General features: G+C 44.3%; 1 protein-coding gene across 1 annotated transcript in view; it reads right to left on the reverse strand.

Annotated features, from left to right (window-relative positions):
- arhgef10lb (Rho guanine nucleotide exchange factor (GEF) 10-like b) overlaps positions 1 to 8,928 on the reverse strand; it is a 29,011-nt gene extending 20,083 nt beyond the window's left edge. The window contains exons 1-8 of the mRNA XM_056274127.1: positions 8,811 to 8,928; positions 8,403 to 8,506; positions 6,701 to 6,778; positions 5,460 to 5,639; positions 4,634 to 4,750; positions 4,269 to 4,361; positions 2,036 to 2,218; positions 1,893 to 1,898 (exon numbers count right to left, since the gene is read on the reverse strand). Of these exons, the coding sequence (XP_056130102.1) occupies positions 1,893 to 1,898; positions 2,036 to 2,218; positions 4,269 to 4,361; positions 4,634 to 4,750; positions 5,460 to 5,639; positions 6,701 to 6,778; positions 8,403 to 8,506; positions 8,811 to 8,907 (858 nt within the window). The 5' untranslated portion in view covers positions 8,908 to 8,928. The remainder of the gene's footprint in view (positions 1 to 1,892; positions 1,899 to 2,035; positions 2,219 to 4,268; positions 4,362 to 4,633; positions 4,751 to 5,459; positions 5,640 to 6,700; positions 6,779 to 8,402; positions 8,507 to 8,810) is intronic.
- Positions 8,929 to 11,699: the final 2,771 nt, after the last annotated feature.

Consider the following 11,699-nt stretch of genomic DNA (forward strand, 5'->3'; position numbering starts at 1 on the left):
ACTTCCAAAAAAGATTCCCTCATAATCTACTAATAGATTTTTTGTTGTTGAAAGAGTTCAGGTATTTAAAATAGAAGCATTAAATCAGACAATCCTCGACAGAAGAGTCAGGCTCAGGGATGAAGATCGTTATTCTCTCATTAATCCACATGCAGTTTTTAAAGTACGTGTGTTGAATGTACATTTTAATGACTGGGCAATGAATCTTACCCAAAGTGTAAATTAGCACGCACATTTTTAATTTTCATAAGAATCGGCCAAATGTGCCGTTCATTGGTCTTTAGGAGAATGAGGCCACAGTGATTTGTTGAGCACAATGAAGGTTTTGATATGTGGAGGGTTTCGTCATCTGAATGAAGGGGATGAGCACGGGGAGGCTGTACATTGTATAGAATGTAATGGGATTGTAAGGTCCTCTTGGATTTTACAATCCTATTACTGTGACAGGATCCTGTGATTTAGGGCGATACAAATAACATGTAACTTGACTTGGTCGGTCAATATTAAAGGTCAGTTTATGGAATGATGGTAAGGCCGAGCTGTGTCAGTCACACCGTACAGAGACATTTATTTTTTTTGGGGGGGGGGGTGTTTCCCCCTTTTTCTCCCCAATTATATCCGACCAATTACCCCACTCTTCCGAGCTGTTCCGGTCACTGCTTCACCCCCTCTGCCGATCCGGGGAGGGCTGCAGACTACCACATGCCTCCTCCAATACATGTGGAGTCGCCAGCCGCTTCTTTTCACCTGACAGTGAGGAGTTTCACCAGGGGGACGTAGGATGTGGGAGGATCACGCTATTCCCCCCCCCTCCCCCGAACAGGTGCCCCGACCGACCAGAGGAGGTGCTGGTGCAGCGACCAGGACACATGCCCACATCTGGCTTCCCACCCACAGACACGGCCAATTATGTCTGTAGGGACGCCCGACCAAACCGGAGGCAACACGGGGATTCGAACCGGTGATCTCCGTGTTGGTGGGCAACGGAACAGACCGCCACGCCACCCGCACACCCCAGAAACTCACATTTAGTTGTTGTGTAGTGTTAGTCCTTGTATTGAGAGACTTGCCAGTCAATCTAGGGGTGACAGCAGCTTCCAGTCCTGTGGTTTGTGTTTTGGTAGCGGGGCGACACTTGGGTTTATGTTTGGATTAAGGATTAAAGATCAAGGAACAGTGTCAAGCACATGAACTGTTTACACCATCAGCAAAACCGTATGGGAGCATCAGTGTACCGGCCACCTCAGAGACAGTTTCTTTAACATGATGATGATGATGTCTACTATCATGTCATGTCTGTTTGTCTAGTTTTGTTGTACTTATTGTATTACTCGTGTTTTTATCTGTTGTCTGTTATTGTCTTTATTTATGGTCTATCTGACAGATCCAAGGCACTTGCATTTCATTGCATTGTCATGGCCTTTGGACCTTGGGGTGTGCAATGACCTACTTTTCCCTCTCACAGATGATAACACCGTTTCTGAATTAGCCGTGGAACTCCGGCATGTTTATTTCACTGGGTGCATAACGTGCACATAATCCCACTGACCCTTGTCTACCTTCCCGCTCCCGTGGCTGCTCTGTTTACTATCCCACAACTCCCTGTGTCCTTAAAGGTGTATTCCCCTAATGCTGAACATCACAGGGTGTATATCAGGGGTCCCTAATAGGCGGCCCGCGGGCCACGTCCGGCCCGTGACGGGTTGATTTATGGTCCGCGAGAATTTTTGGAGAAATGCCAGAAGGAAGAATTTTTTTTATTTCCCTACCAAATAAATAAATAAATTATTAGTAAAAGTAAGACTAGTAATATATCGAAAAATAGATGAAAAATCTCTGTTTAAATTATGATACCTGCAACGTATCGACACCAAAACAAACTAACGAACAACATGCTGCTGGAGGTTGAGTGGCCCGTGGTTTTAAAAGTGGCCCTAAAAGTGGCCCTAAAAGTGGCCCTAAAAGTGGCCCGCTATGAAAAGTAATTGGGGACCCCTGGTGTATATGACTATAAACTCGAACTTTATTACAGTACATAACGTGTCACCTTGTTGAGGTCCTGGTCTCCGATGCTGAGCGCCAGTTGCTGGACCTCAGCCAGCTGTTCGGCCAGATGTTTCTGCTGGTTCAGTTTTTCCGCCAGGGTCTCCAGTTCGGTGATGGCGAGCTGCAGGGGGAGGCGGTCGGGGTGGTTTCTTGGCGTATTCTTCAACATGTCCTGACACAACATGACATGGAGGTGAGGGCAGAGACAGTCGTTAATTTTATATCGTCTCTACACTTTTTCCTTTTAAAGGAGGATGGGTTGCACAAACCTCAGCATATTACATAAATACGGTACGGACAGGCATGACCAAGGTTGGACAGAGTTTTAACAGCATTTCATTGCATGCAGCAATGCTCAGAAGGTAGAGTGGGCCGTCTAGTAATCAGAAGGTTCCTGATTTGATCCCCAGCTCTTCCAGAGAGCCTGTCGAGGTGTCCTTGAGCAAAAAACTGAATCCCTAACTGCTCCTGATGAGCAGGTTGGTGCCTTGCATGGCAGCCTCCGTCATCAGTGTATGAATGTATATGTGAATGGGGGAATATGAGGCATACATGGTAAAGCACTTTGAGTCAGAGTCAGAATCATGTTTATCGGCCATGTAGGCTTGCACTACATGGAATTCGACTCCGGTTTCGTGGCTTTCTCAGTGCACTTAACATAGAATAACAACACTACAACACAACAATCTTCAGATTGTTCATCTTCAGAGATGCTGAAATAGATGTCAGCAGGTTACTTACACAGTATATACAAAATGTTTGGATTTATTTGACAGTGTTAGGCCTTCATTTGAATGACAGCCTGCGGAAAGAGGCTGTTTTTTTTATCTGGTTGTTTTGGGGTACAGTGCTCTGTAGCGCCTACCAGAGGGGAGGAGTTGGAACAGGTTGTGACCAGGGTGTGATGGGTCTGCAGTGATGTTCCCTCCCCGTTTCCTGACCCTAGAGGTGCATAAGTCCTGAGTGGAGGGCAGGTTGGCACCAATGATTTTCTCTGCAGACTTAACTGTCCGTTGTAGTCTGTCCCTGTTCAGTTTGGTGGCTGATCAAAACCACACTGACTGAATTATTGAAGCGCAGAACTGAATCAGCGGTCCCTGGGGCAGGTTGAATTTCTTGAGCTGGCAGAGAAAGTACATCCTCTGCTGGGCCTTTTTGATGATTGTGTCTATGTTGGATGCCCACCTTAGGTCCTGGGAGATTGTGGAACCCTGAAATCTGTAGGTTCTCACCACAGACACTGTGCTGTTGAGTATGGTGGGGGGGGGGGTGGGGCAGTGTTGGGGGACTCCTCCTGAAGTCCACCGTCATCTCCACTGTTTTGAGCATGTTCAGCCCTCGGTTGTTATGGCCGCACCAGAGGGCCAGCTGATCAGCCTCCCGTTTATATGCAGACTTGTCACCATCCTGGATAAGCCCAATGATGATTGTGTACAGTCCAAATTCAGCCTGAGACGAGTTGCAGGTTCCCATGAGGGCATTCGGTTTTACACCAGGTATGTCTGATTTGTATAATTTTCTTTAATCGCCCCTGCCAAATTAACTCACCTGTTCCGTCTCTCCACCCCCCACCATACCTCTCTCACACACACCCACACACACATGTAGTAGATTGCAGTAAGTACTGGGCTATACTTTAACAACTGTGCAGAAATACAATGTGAAACTACCATGTCATGTATTATGGCTTGTGTCCTAAGGTTTGCTACCTATGAGCATTTCATGTGCTTCTGGCGCTTGATCAAGCCATCTATCTCCAAAATTGTGAGGGTCACCCAGGCTAAGGTAACCTCTACCGACCTTGAAGAGCCAATTCAACGGTATGTGTATGTTTTGTTTCTTTGGATTGGACACACTTTCAAGAACTGTTACATTACAACATGTTGGTTTTATCAGCTGCTGTTCTGTTGTGCATCTTCCATAAGTATGAGAACATAACGTCTCTTTGTTTTTCTCTGTCGACAGAAACTGTCACCTGCACATTGTATTACACATAAATATATATTTTTATATATTCTTGGGTTTTCTCTCTGATGTGTACGTAATGTGCGGACTTAGACAGCTGTCTGCCATTTGGATTGTATTGCCTGTCCTGTGCCTGCATCTAATTTTTCTGCTGAAATTTTTATAATAGTTGACACGGATCATAGCCAACAATACTTTTGTAGTTTTTGACCTTAATGGCCTGAGCAGCTTCTTTCTGCATTAGCCAGACTGACTACCTGCAGCAGGAGAATGAACTGGGGGAAGCGTTGGATGGGTTTCACCATCAGGCCGTACAGCGTGATTCTGTCAGGGTTGGATGCCTGCTTCTTCTGCAAACGTCAAGACAAAAGAAATCCAACACAAAGGTTAGCTATCCACACACTAGCCACACTATTAACTAAGATCCATTTAATGTCTTTTTAACAGTAAAAAATTTGATCTAAAATGTAAAATATTGAACTGTGGAGAAACTAAAAGCACTGAAAACTAAATTAAACTTTACTAAACCGTAAGGCTTTTGTTTTGTTTCGTTTTTCTGATCAAATCCTACAAACAAACAAAAAAAATCACTTAATATCAAAGAGAATAAAAGAGTACATACCTTGAGAAAGTCCAGGAAAGCCGGATTAGAGATGCAGGCTTTCTTGATTAGAGTCATGGCGTTCATGAAGTTATTAACGTAGTCGCTGTACACGTCGAGCACCATCGATTTTGAAAACTGAAAGAATAAATTTGAAATTAATCGAGAAGTGAGTTGTTTCCTACTTACTATCAGTGGGTTATTTAATGCTTTCGGTTCATCTCTGTGCTCCACACAGATGATGTAGTTTCTTTAACGCACATTGGTTCAAACTGGAAGTGGAGAGTAATTAATTACATCTACTCTCATTACAGAACTTGAGTACATTTTTCCACGTAATGGCACCTTTGTGAGCATAATAAAAGCATAGTACTTTTACTTTGAGTTGTTACAGAGTGAAAATAAATCTAAATGCAGAATTTGTGTGACTACGTCTTTTAAGTGGTGGTGATACTGGGTGTCTTTGGAGATTTCCATTCTCAAAATATAAATATGGTTTGTTTTCCCAATGTGTTGGTCCACGTTGTTTCTAATGATGTGGGCTGTCAACCAAAGAATGGTTCATATTTCTACTTTGACATGAAAAGAACAAAAGTAACTCACAAAGTAATTACTCAAATACTAGTTTTTAACTTAGAAACTCGTTTACTTTGTCTTGAGTCATTTTTTTCATCTATACTTTTATTTGTAAAGTACTTTTATTTGTCAGTACTTTGACTTCAGTAGGACTACTCAGTACTCTTTCCTCCTCCGGTGTAAACACTACTCATGAAGGAACTCCATCACCTGTTAAAATATGATTTTCTGATGGAAATAAAGGAACATTGTGGTGATCTGTATGACAAACCGAGGCCACGAACAGGTCTCCGATCTTCTCGCTCTGGTCCCAGTCGGCCACGCGGGAAGCCAGTGCGATCTGGAACATGCTGTGACACTGGTGGATCTCCTGCAGACGGTAGAATATCTGTCGCACCTTTTTAGGGCTCAGGACCCGAGTCTCCGGCTGCAGCAACGGCTTCTCGTAGTCCTGAGTGGGAAAGTGAGGGAAGTTTAGTGTCCTTGGTTTAGCGTAGTGAAGATTTCCTCGGTGCAGAAACGCAGTACTAACATAGTACACACACACACACACACACACACACACACACACACACACACACACACACACACATGTACCAGTCACAGGATGTTTTTTAAACTGAGTCACACAAACTGTGGATGAGTGTCTAATCGGCTTTTCTGTTTGCCGTCCTGTTTGATTTTAATATAAACAGAGTTTTACTGAGTTGGATGTTATCTGGCCCACATATACAGTAAGAAGGGAAAAACAGGGAAGTTTTCTGGTGCCCAGCCAATGGGGGGGGGGGGGGCTCATGATGAGATACCTATCTATGTTTATGCCGATCAAAACATAGTTTGAGTCAAATTAGTGACAAACCCTAAAATGAACACTAAAGCGTGTTTTACAAATGTCCATCCATCCATTAGCTTAACGGCTTATCCTACTCTCAGGGTCGCGGGGGTGCTGGAGCCTATCCCAGCAGTCATTGGGCGGCAGGCGGGGAGACACCCTGGACAGGCCGCCAGGCCATCACAAAGCCGACACCCACACACACCCATTCATTCCTAGGGACAATTTAGAAATCCTCCCACAGTCCAATCGTCTTTGGACTGTGGGAGGAAACCGGAGCCCCCGGAGGAAACCCACACAGACACGGGGAGAACATGCAAACTCCACACAGAGGACGACCCGGGATGACCCCCAAGGTTGGGCTACCCCGGGGTTCGAACCCAGGACCTTCTTGCTGTGAGGAGACCACGCTAATCACTGTGCCACCGTGCCGCCCTGTTTTACAAATGTGTTCGCTGCATTATCAAAATGTTGCATTACCTCCCCTCCCACACACACACCCATACACACACCCACACCTGTCCCCATGGAAACAGCGTAGGCCAAATGCTTCACTTATTTTCCCACTGGCTAAGAAAACCCGCTAACATTCGCCTTTTTACATTGACCAAAGGCGGACATTAGCAGGTGTTTCGGCCAGTGGGAATCAGTGTGCAGCATGTGAAGAGGGTTTGACTCACCTGCAGGACTCTTTTAAGAGAGTCCAGGTAGCTCCTCTCACTTTGCACAATGGAGCCGAGAATAAGACGCCTCACCATCTGAGAGAATCAGTGAGACATATAAAGTCATTCGTTGTCCTAAAAACCCCCAAAACAAAGAGTCTTGTTACTGGTCCTGTGTCTGTTTCAACATTTGAATAAAAACCTAAGACAGAACAGTGTAAGCCAGATCTGAATAAACAGTTTCTCCTGGTAAAAAGTACCAGCCATACCAACATATGACAAATAGTATGAGTATACTGACAATGAGTCCCAATGTTTACATTGTACATTTTGGGCAACAAAATTATTTTGTGATAATGCATAGTCTAACTTGAATAGAACTTTTTTTATCCATCTCATCTCATCTTTCATCTCATCATCAGCCGCTTCTCCGGGGTCGGGTCGCGGTGGCAGCAAGCTAAGTAGGGCACTCCAGACTTCCCTCTCCCCAGCAAAGCCCTCCAGCTCCTCCTGGGGGGATCCCAAGGCGTTCCCAGGCCAGATTGGACATGTAGTCCCTCCAGCGAGTTCTGGGTCTACCCCGAAGTCTCCGCCCAGTTGGACGTGCCTGGTAAACCTCCAAAGGAAGGCCCCAGGAGGCATCCTAATCAGATGCCCGAACCACCTCAACTGGCTCCTTTCGACGCAAAGGAGCAGCGGCTCTACTCCGAGCTCCCTCCGGATGCCCGAGCTCCTCACCCTATCTCTAAGGTTGAGCCCAGACACCCTACGGAAGAAACTCATTTCAGCCACTTGTATCCGTGATCTCACCCTTTCGGTCACTACCCAAAGCTCATGACCTTAGGTGAGGGTTGGAATGAAGATTGACTGGTAAATTGAGAGCTTTGCCTTCCGGCTCAGCTCCCTCTTCACCACAGCGGTCCAGTACAATGTCCGCATTACTGCTGATGCTGCACCAATCCGCCTGTCAATCTCCCACTCCATCCTACCCTCACTTGTGACCAAGACCCCGAGATACTTGAACTCCTTCACTTGAGGCAACAACTCATCCCCAACCCGGAGGGAGCAATCCACCATTTTCCGGTAGAGAACCACGGCCTCAGACTTGGAGGTGCTGACTCTCGTCCCGGCCATTTCCCACTCAGCTGCAAACCGCCCCAGTGCACGCTGGAGGTCACATTCTGATGAAGCCAACAAAACCACATCATCTGTGAAGAGCAGAGATGCAATTCTGAGGTTCCCAAAACGGACACACTCCTCACCTTGGCTGTGCCTTGAGATCCTGTCCATGAATATCACAAACAGAATCTGAGACAAGGGACAACCTTGGCGGAGTCCGACACCCACCGAAAACATGTTTGACTTTATGCTTTTATACTTTTTTTTTTATCCACCACCACGAAATGAGAAGTCAAACCCCAGTTTTGTGCATAAAATTGTGTTGCTCCCTTGTTTCATTGATGAAATCAAACAAGTTGCTTTGGATTTCATTCACAAAATGCATTCTGTGCATGAAATGAACGGGGTATAACGTCCATAAAGCCATACTGCTTACTTAATTCACATTTATTGAGTGAACACAATAAATAAAAGCAAACATTATATGCATGTATATGTGCATATGATTATGGATGAACACTGAGAATATGACCCTCCAAAAGGCCATGTCAAGCCTTGCATAAGACAAAACTGATGATTGCAGACAACAAGACGGACTCACCTGCTGGCTGCTGAGGCCGGCTGGCATGGGTTTCAGCTCGGGCAGCGGGTGTTTGGACTCTGATAAAAACACATTCATGTAGCGTACATCTTCCCTCCCTTCCTCTGGAAAGTATCAACATCAATTTATTCACATAGTAAAATGAATGTATACGGGTTCCCAGAAGCTGAAACAGCTTACTTGACACAGATCGAACAACGGGACATCACAAATCATACAAGGAAAGGACTGAATGTAGCAACCTACAGACATAATTTCAGTTGTGGGGATGTTAGGTTTGTGTTAAGGCGTGACTTTCACCAGTGGACCTTGTCAAAACACAACTCGATGTTCTCCATCTACAGACCGTACAAGCGAAGACATGCCTGACTTCCACATACGTGTGAATTGGTGGGAATACAAATGTACCTGCATGGTCTTTCCTCCGTAGGAAAGAGATTTTGCGCATCATGGCTGACTTCGTCTTTTGGAGACTGTCCTTGGTACCATTCCTTGCTGCTTTCATCAGCTGATGTACCTGGATTACAAAAGAAAGCACATGGGAGAGATGCTCTGGAGGTCGGTGTGGTCCAGACAGACAGAGATGGGGTCTGCAGGGTAGACCAGCAGCAGTAGGAAAGGTTGCCTCCTTGTCATTATAATGTGATTTTAAATATGATTTACACCAAACACTGTATGGGTTAAATTCACACATCACATTGTACCAAACACACGTGTTTTGAATCCCTTGTGTCTCAGGGTTAAATGGTAATAATCTGTTAAACTTGAGTATTGAATGTGGTGCTGTCTTTAATGTGGCTATGCTGCTCAGAAGGACATTCAATATCCACCTTATATTGAAGTTTAACAGATAATTACTGTTTATCCCTGTGATTCAAAACACTTGTGTTTGTTACAATGTGATGTGTGAATTTATCCCATATGGGGTTTGATGTAGAATTATATTTAACATCACATTATAATGACAAGGAAGCAAACCGGAGACATAGAAAATAGTCTGTTTTATTCATATATTACACAGTAATTACCACAAATCATAGTTAAACTACATCTATTTTCCCATATATTACTTGGTTACCTCTGCGTAATGAATGGGTTAAAGCGTTACGACATCCTCTAAAAGTAAAACGTGTGAAACATACCTAACATCCCCTGCATCTGACTCTGGTTTAAGGACTGTACTTGTCAAAGACGTAGGTCACAGTCCTGATCACAGCTTTCCCTGTCCTGGACTCCTGGCTGATATATACCATACGTCTGCCACAAAAGACTCAGGGGAAGTATTCAAATTTGGGGTATTTCTGAAATAAACTGAAATAGCACGTTGAAATCTACAGAGGAGAACCCTCTCCACGCTGTCCTCCATCCCACCCCCCTCCTCCTCCTGCCTTCAGCGCTTTGGGTGTCTAGAAAAGCGCTATATAAATGTAATGATTATTATTATTATTATTATTACAATGAAAAGAGTTGAACAAATACTTGACAGATGGTTTATACTGTTGACGTCTATCAGTTCTACACAACTTAAATAGCAAGAACAACACACAGAATGTGACGAGAAAATGAAATAGTGCTTTTTGAATTTTAAAGGGTGTGTTTTCCTACGCTTTGACAAATTGGTCAAACACATCTGTGACATTTTTTTCTGCCAAAAGAACCCACCTGTAATGAAATTTGGTGTTAATTAGTATGATAATGCCAACATTCGTGAAATGGGTTTTTTTTTTAAAGGAGTTGTTCCTTATCCGATGAGAGGGTCTAAGGACAGGATGTTGTGTTGCTGTAAAGCCCCTTAAGACAAATTTGTAATTTGTGATATTGGGCTGTATAAATACAATTGACTTGACTTGACTATTCTGATTGGCTGGCATTATTTTTGGTCCCACCCCCTCCCTTGACAGAAACAATGGCTGCCCAACCACAGACTACTTTGCTCTTTGCGTGGACGGCCTCGTGCAAATTCTGGGTCAATTAGTCCCGGTGTGACATCACTCAGAGGGACGATTCTGATTGGCTTGTTCAGATGGTGTTATTTGGTCCAATAAAGAAACTGCTGAAACAAAGATGTTATTTAAGAGCTGCGAAAGCAGGAAAACGGTGGCAGCAAAACTCCACCCAAGAGATCAACTTCAGCTCTATGGTCACGTGTAGCGCAAAGTCTTCACAAATGTTATTGTCCCCGATACCCTCCCTTACGCTGGACGCTAGTTTGGGGGTCGTCGTTCTCAGCTTGGGTCGTACCTTAGTGTCACAGCTCTGTCTGACGTGGGCGGCATCGGGCGTCCCCAGACACTCCTTCAGTCGCTGTACATCCAGAGAGAACTGCAGCGACCAGCAGCGTTACATGAGGGGAGAGGGTCCAGAGCACGACAGGAGAAATTCAATGCAACTGCACAAAATCCCAAATTTCATTGCATCAAAAACAAAACTCCTTTAAAGACAAACTCTTTTTATCCCTGTACACGGCCTCTTCAGTGCACCCCATGTTGTCCCCTCTGTCATTTGTCTGGTTTTTGTCGACAGGGCCTCAGACGACAATGGACTCAATGCCCAGGAATTAATATCCAACATATAAAAACATGCAGCGTTTCCAAGAATGGACTAAAACCACACTTTCTTCTTCAGAAGTCCTGAACCAAAACCTCATTTCTGACATTTTTGTCATGTATGTTATATTCCTTCCTGTCCGAAACGGTTCAAACTGAACTAACAGCTCGTGGAAGTGATTTGTTAAGATGGACGAGGAGGAGCGAAACTTTTTTTTCCAGAGGAACTGAAAGAAACCGTTGAAAGACCAGAGAACTGCCAAAAATACCCCGCACACTGCTCACTTCCTTCAAATCCACTTTAACCTGCATTCAATGTGGAAACGGGACTGTTCTGTCCTCCTGTCAAGACACCACTTTCCTTATGAAACAAAAAGAGAAAAAACACTAAAATACAATTACACCGTTCATTTGTCTCACCTCTCTTTTGCTTTGAATCAAAATATGTAATTGTTGCATAGCAAATGAAATTCATGTGAAAGTGTGCACAGCGAAAGATGGAGGAACCGAGATGCTGAGGGACGTGGAGGAGAGGATCTAAACCACCTTAAAGAAACTTGCGCTGATAAACTTACATCAACAATCTCAGAAATGTTTCCTTTTGACATTTCCAGCACAAATTAAGTTTTATTTGGCTGTTTCTACGAGCTCTTGTTGTTGTTCAGTAAGCTCTACGAAACATTTACATCGTATGAATCTCCATCAGGTCCTCTAACACATTCACAGGTGTTAGATGAAATGTTCATTTTCC

This window comes from Lampris incognitus, chromosome 2, assembly GCF_029633865.1.
Source record: "Lampris incognitus isolate fLamInc1 chromosome 2, fLamInc1.hap2, whole genome shotgun sequence".
Taxonomy (NCBI): domain Eukaryota; kingdom Metazoa; phylum Chordata; class Actinopteri; order Lampriformes; family Lampridae; genus Lampris; species Lampris incognitus.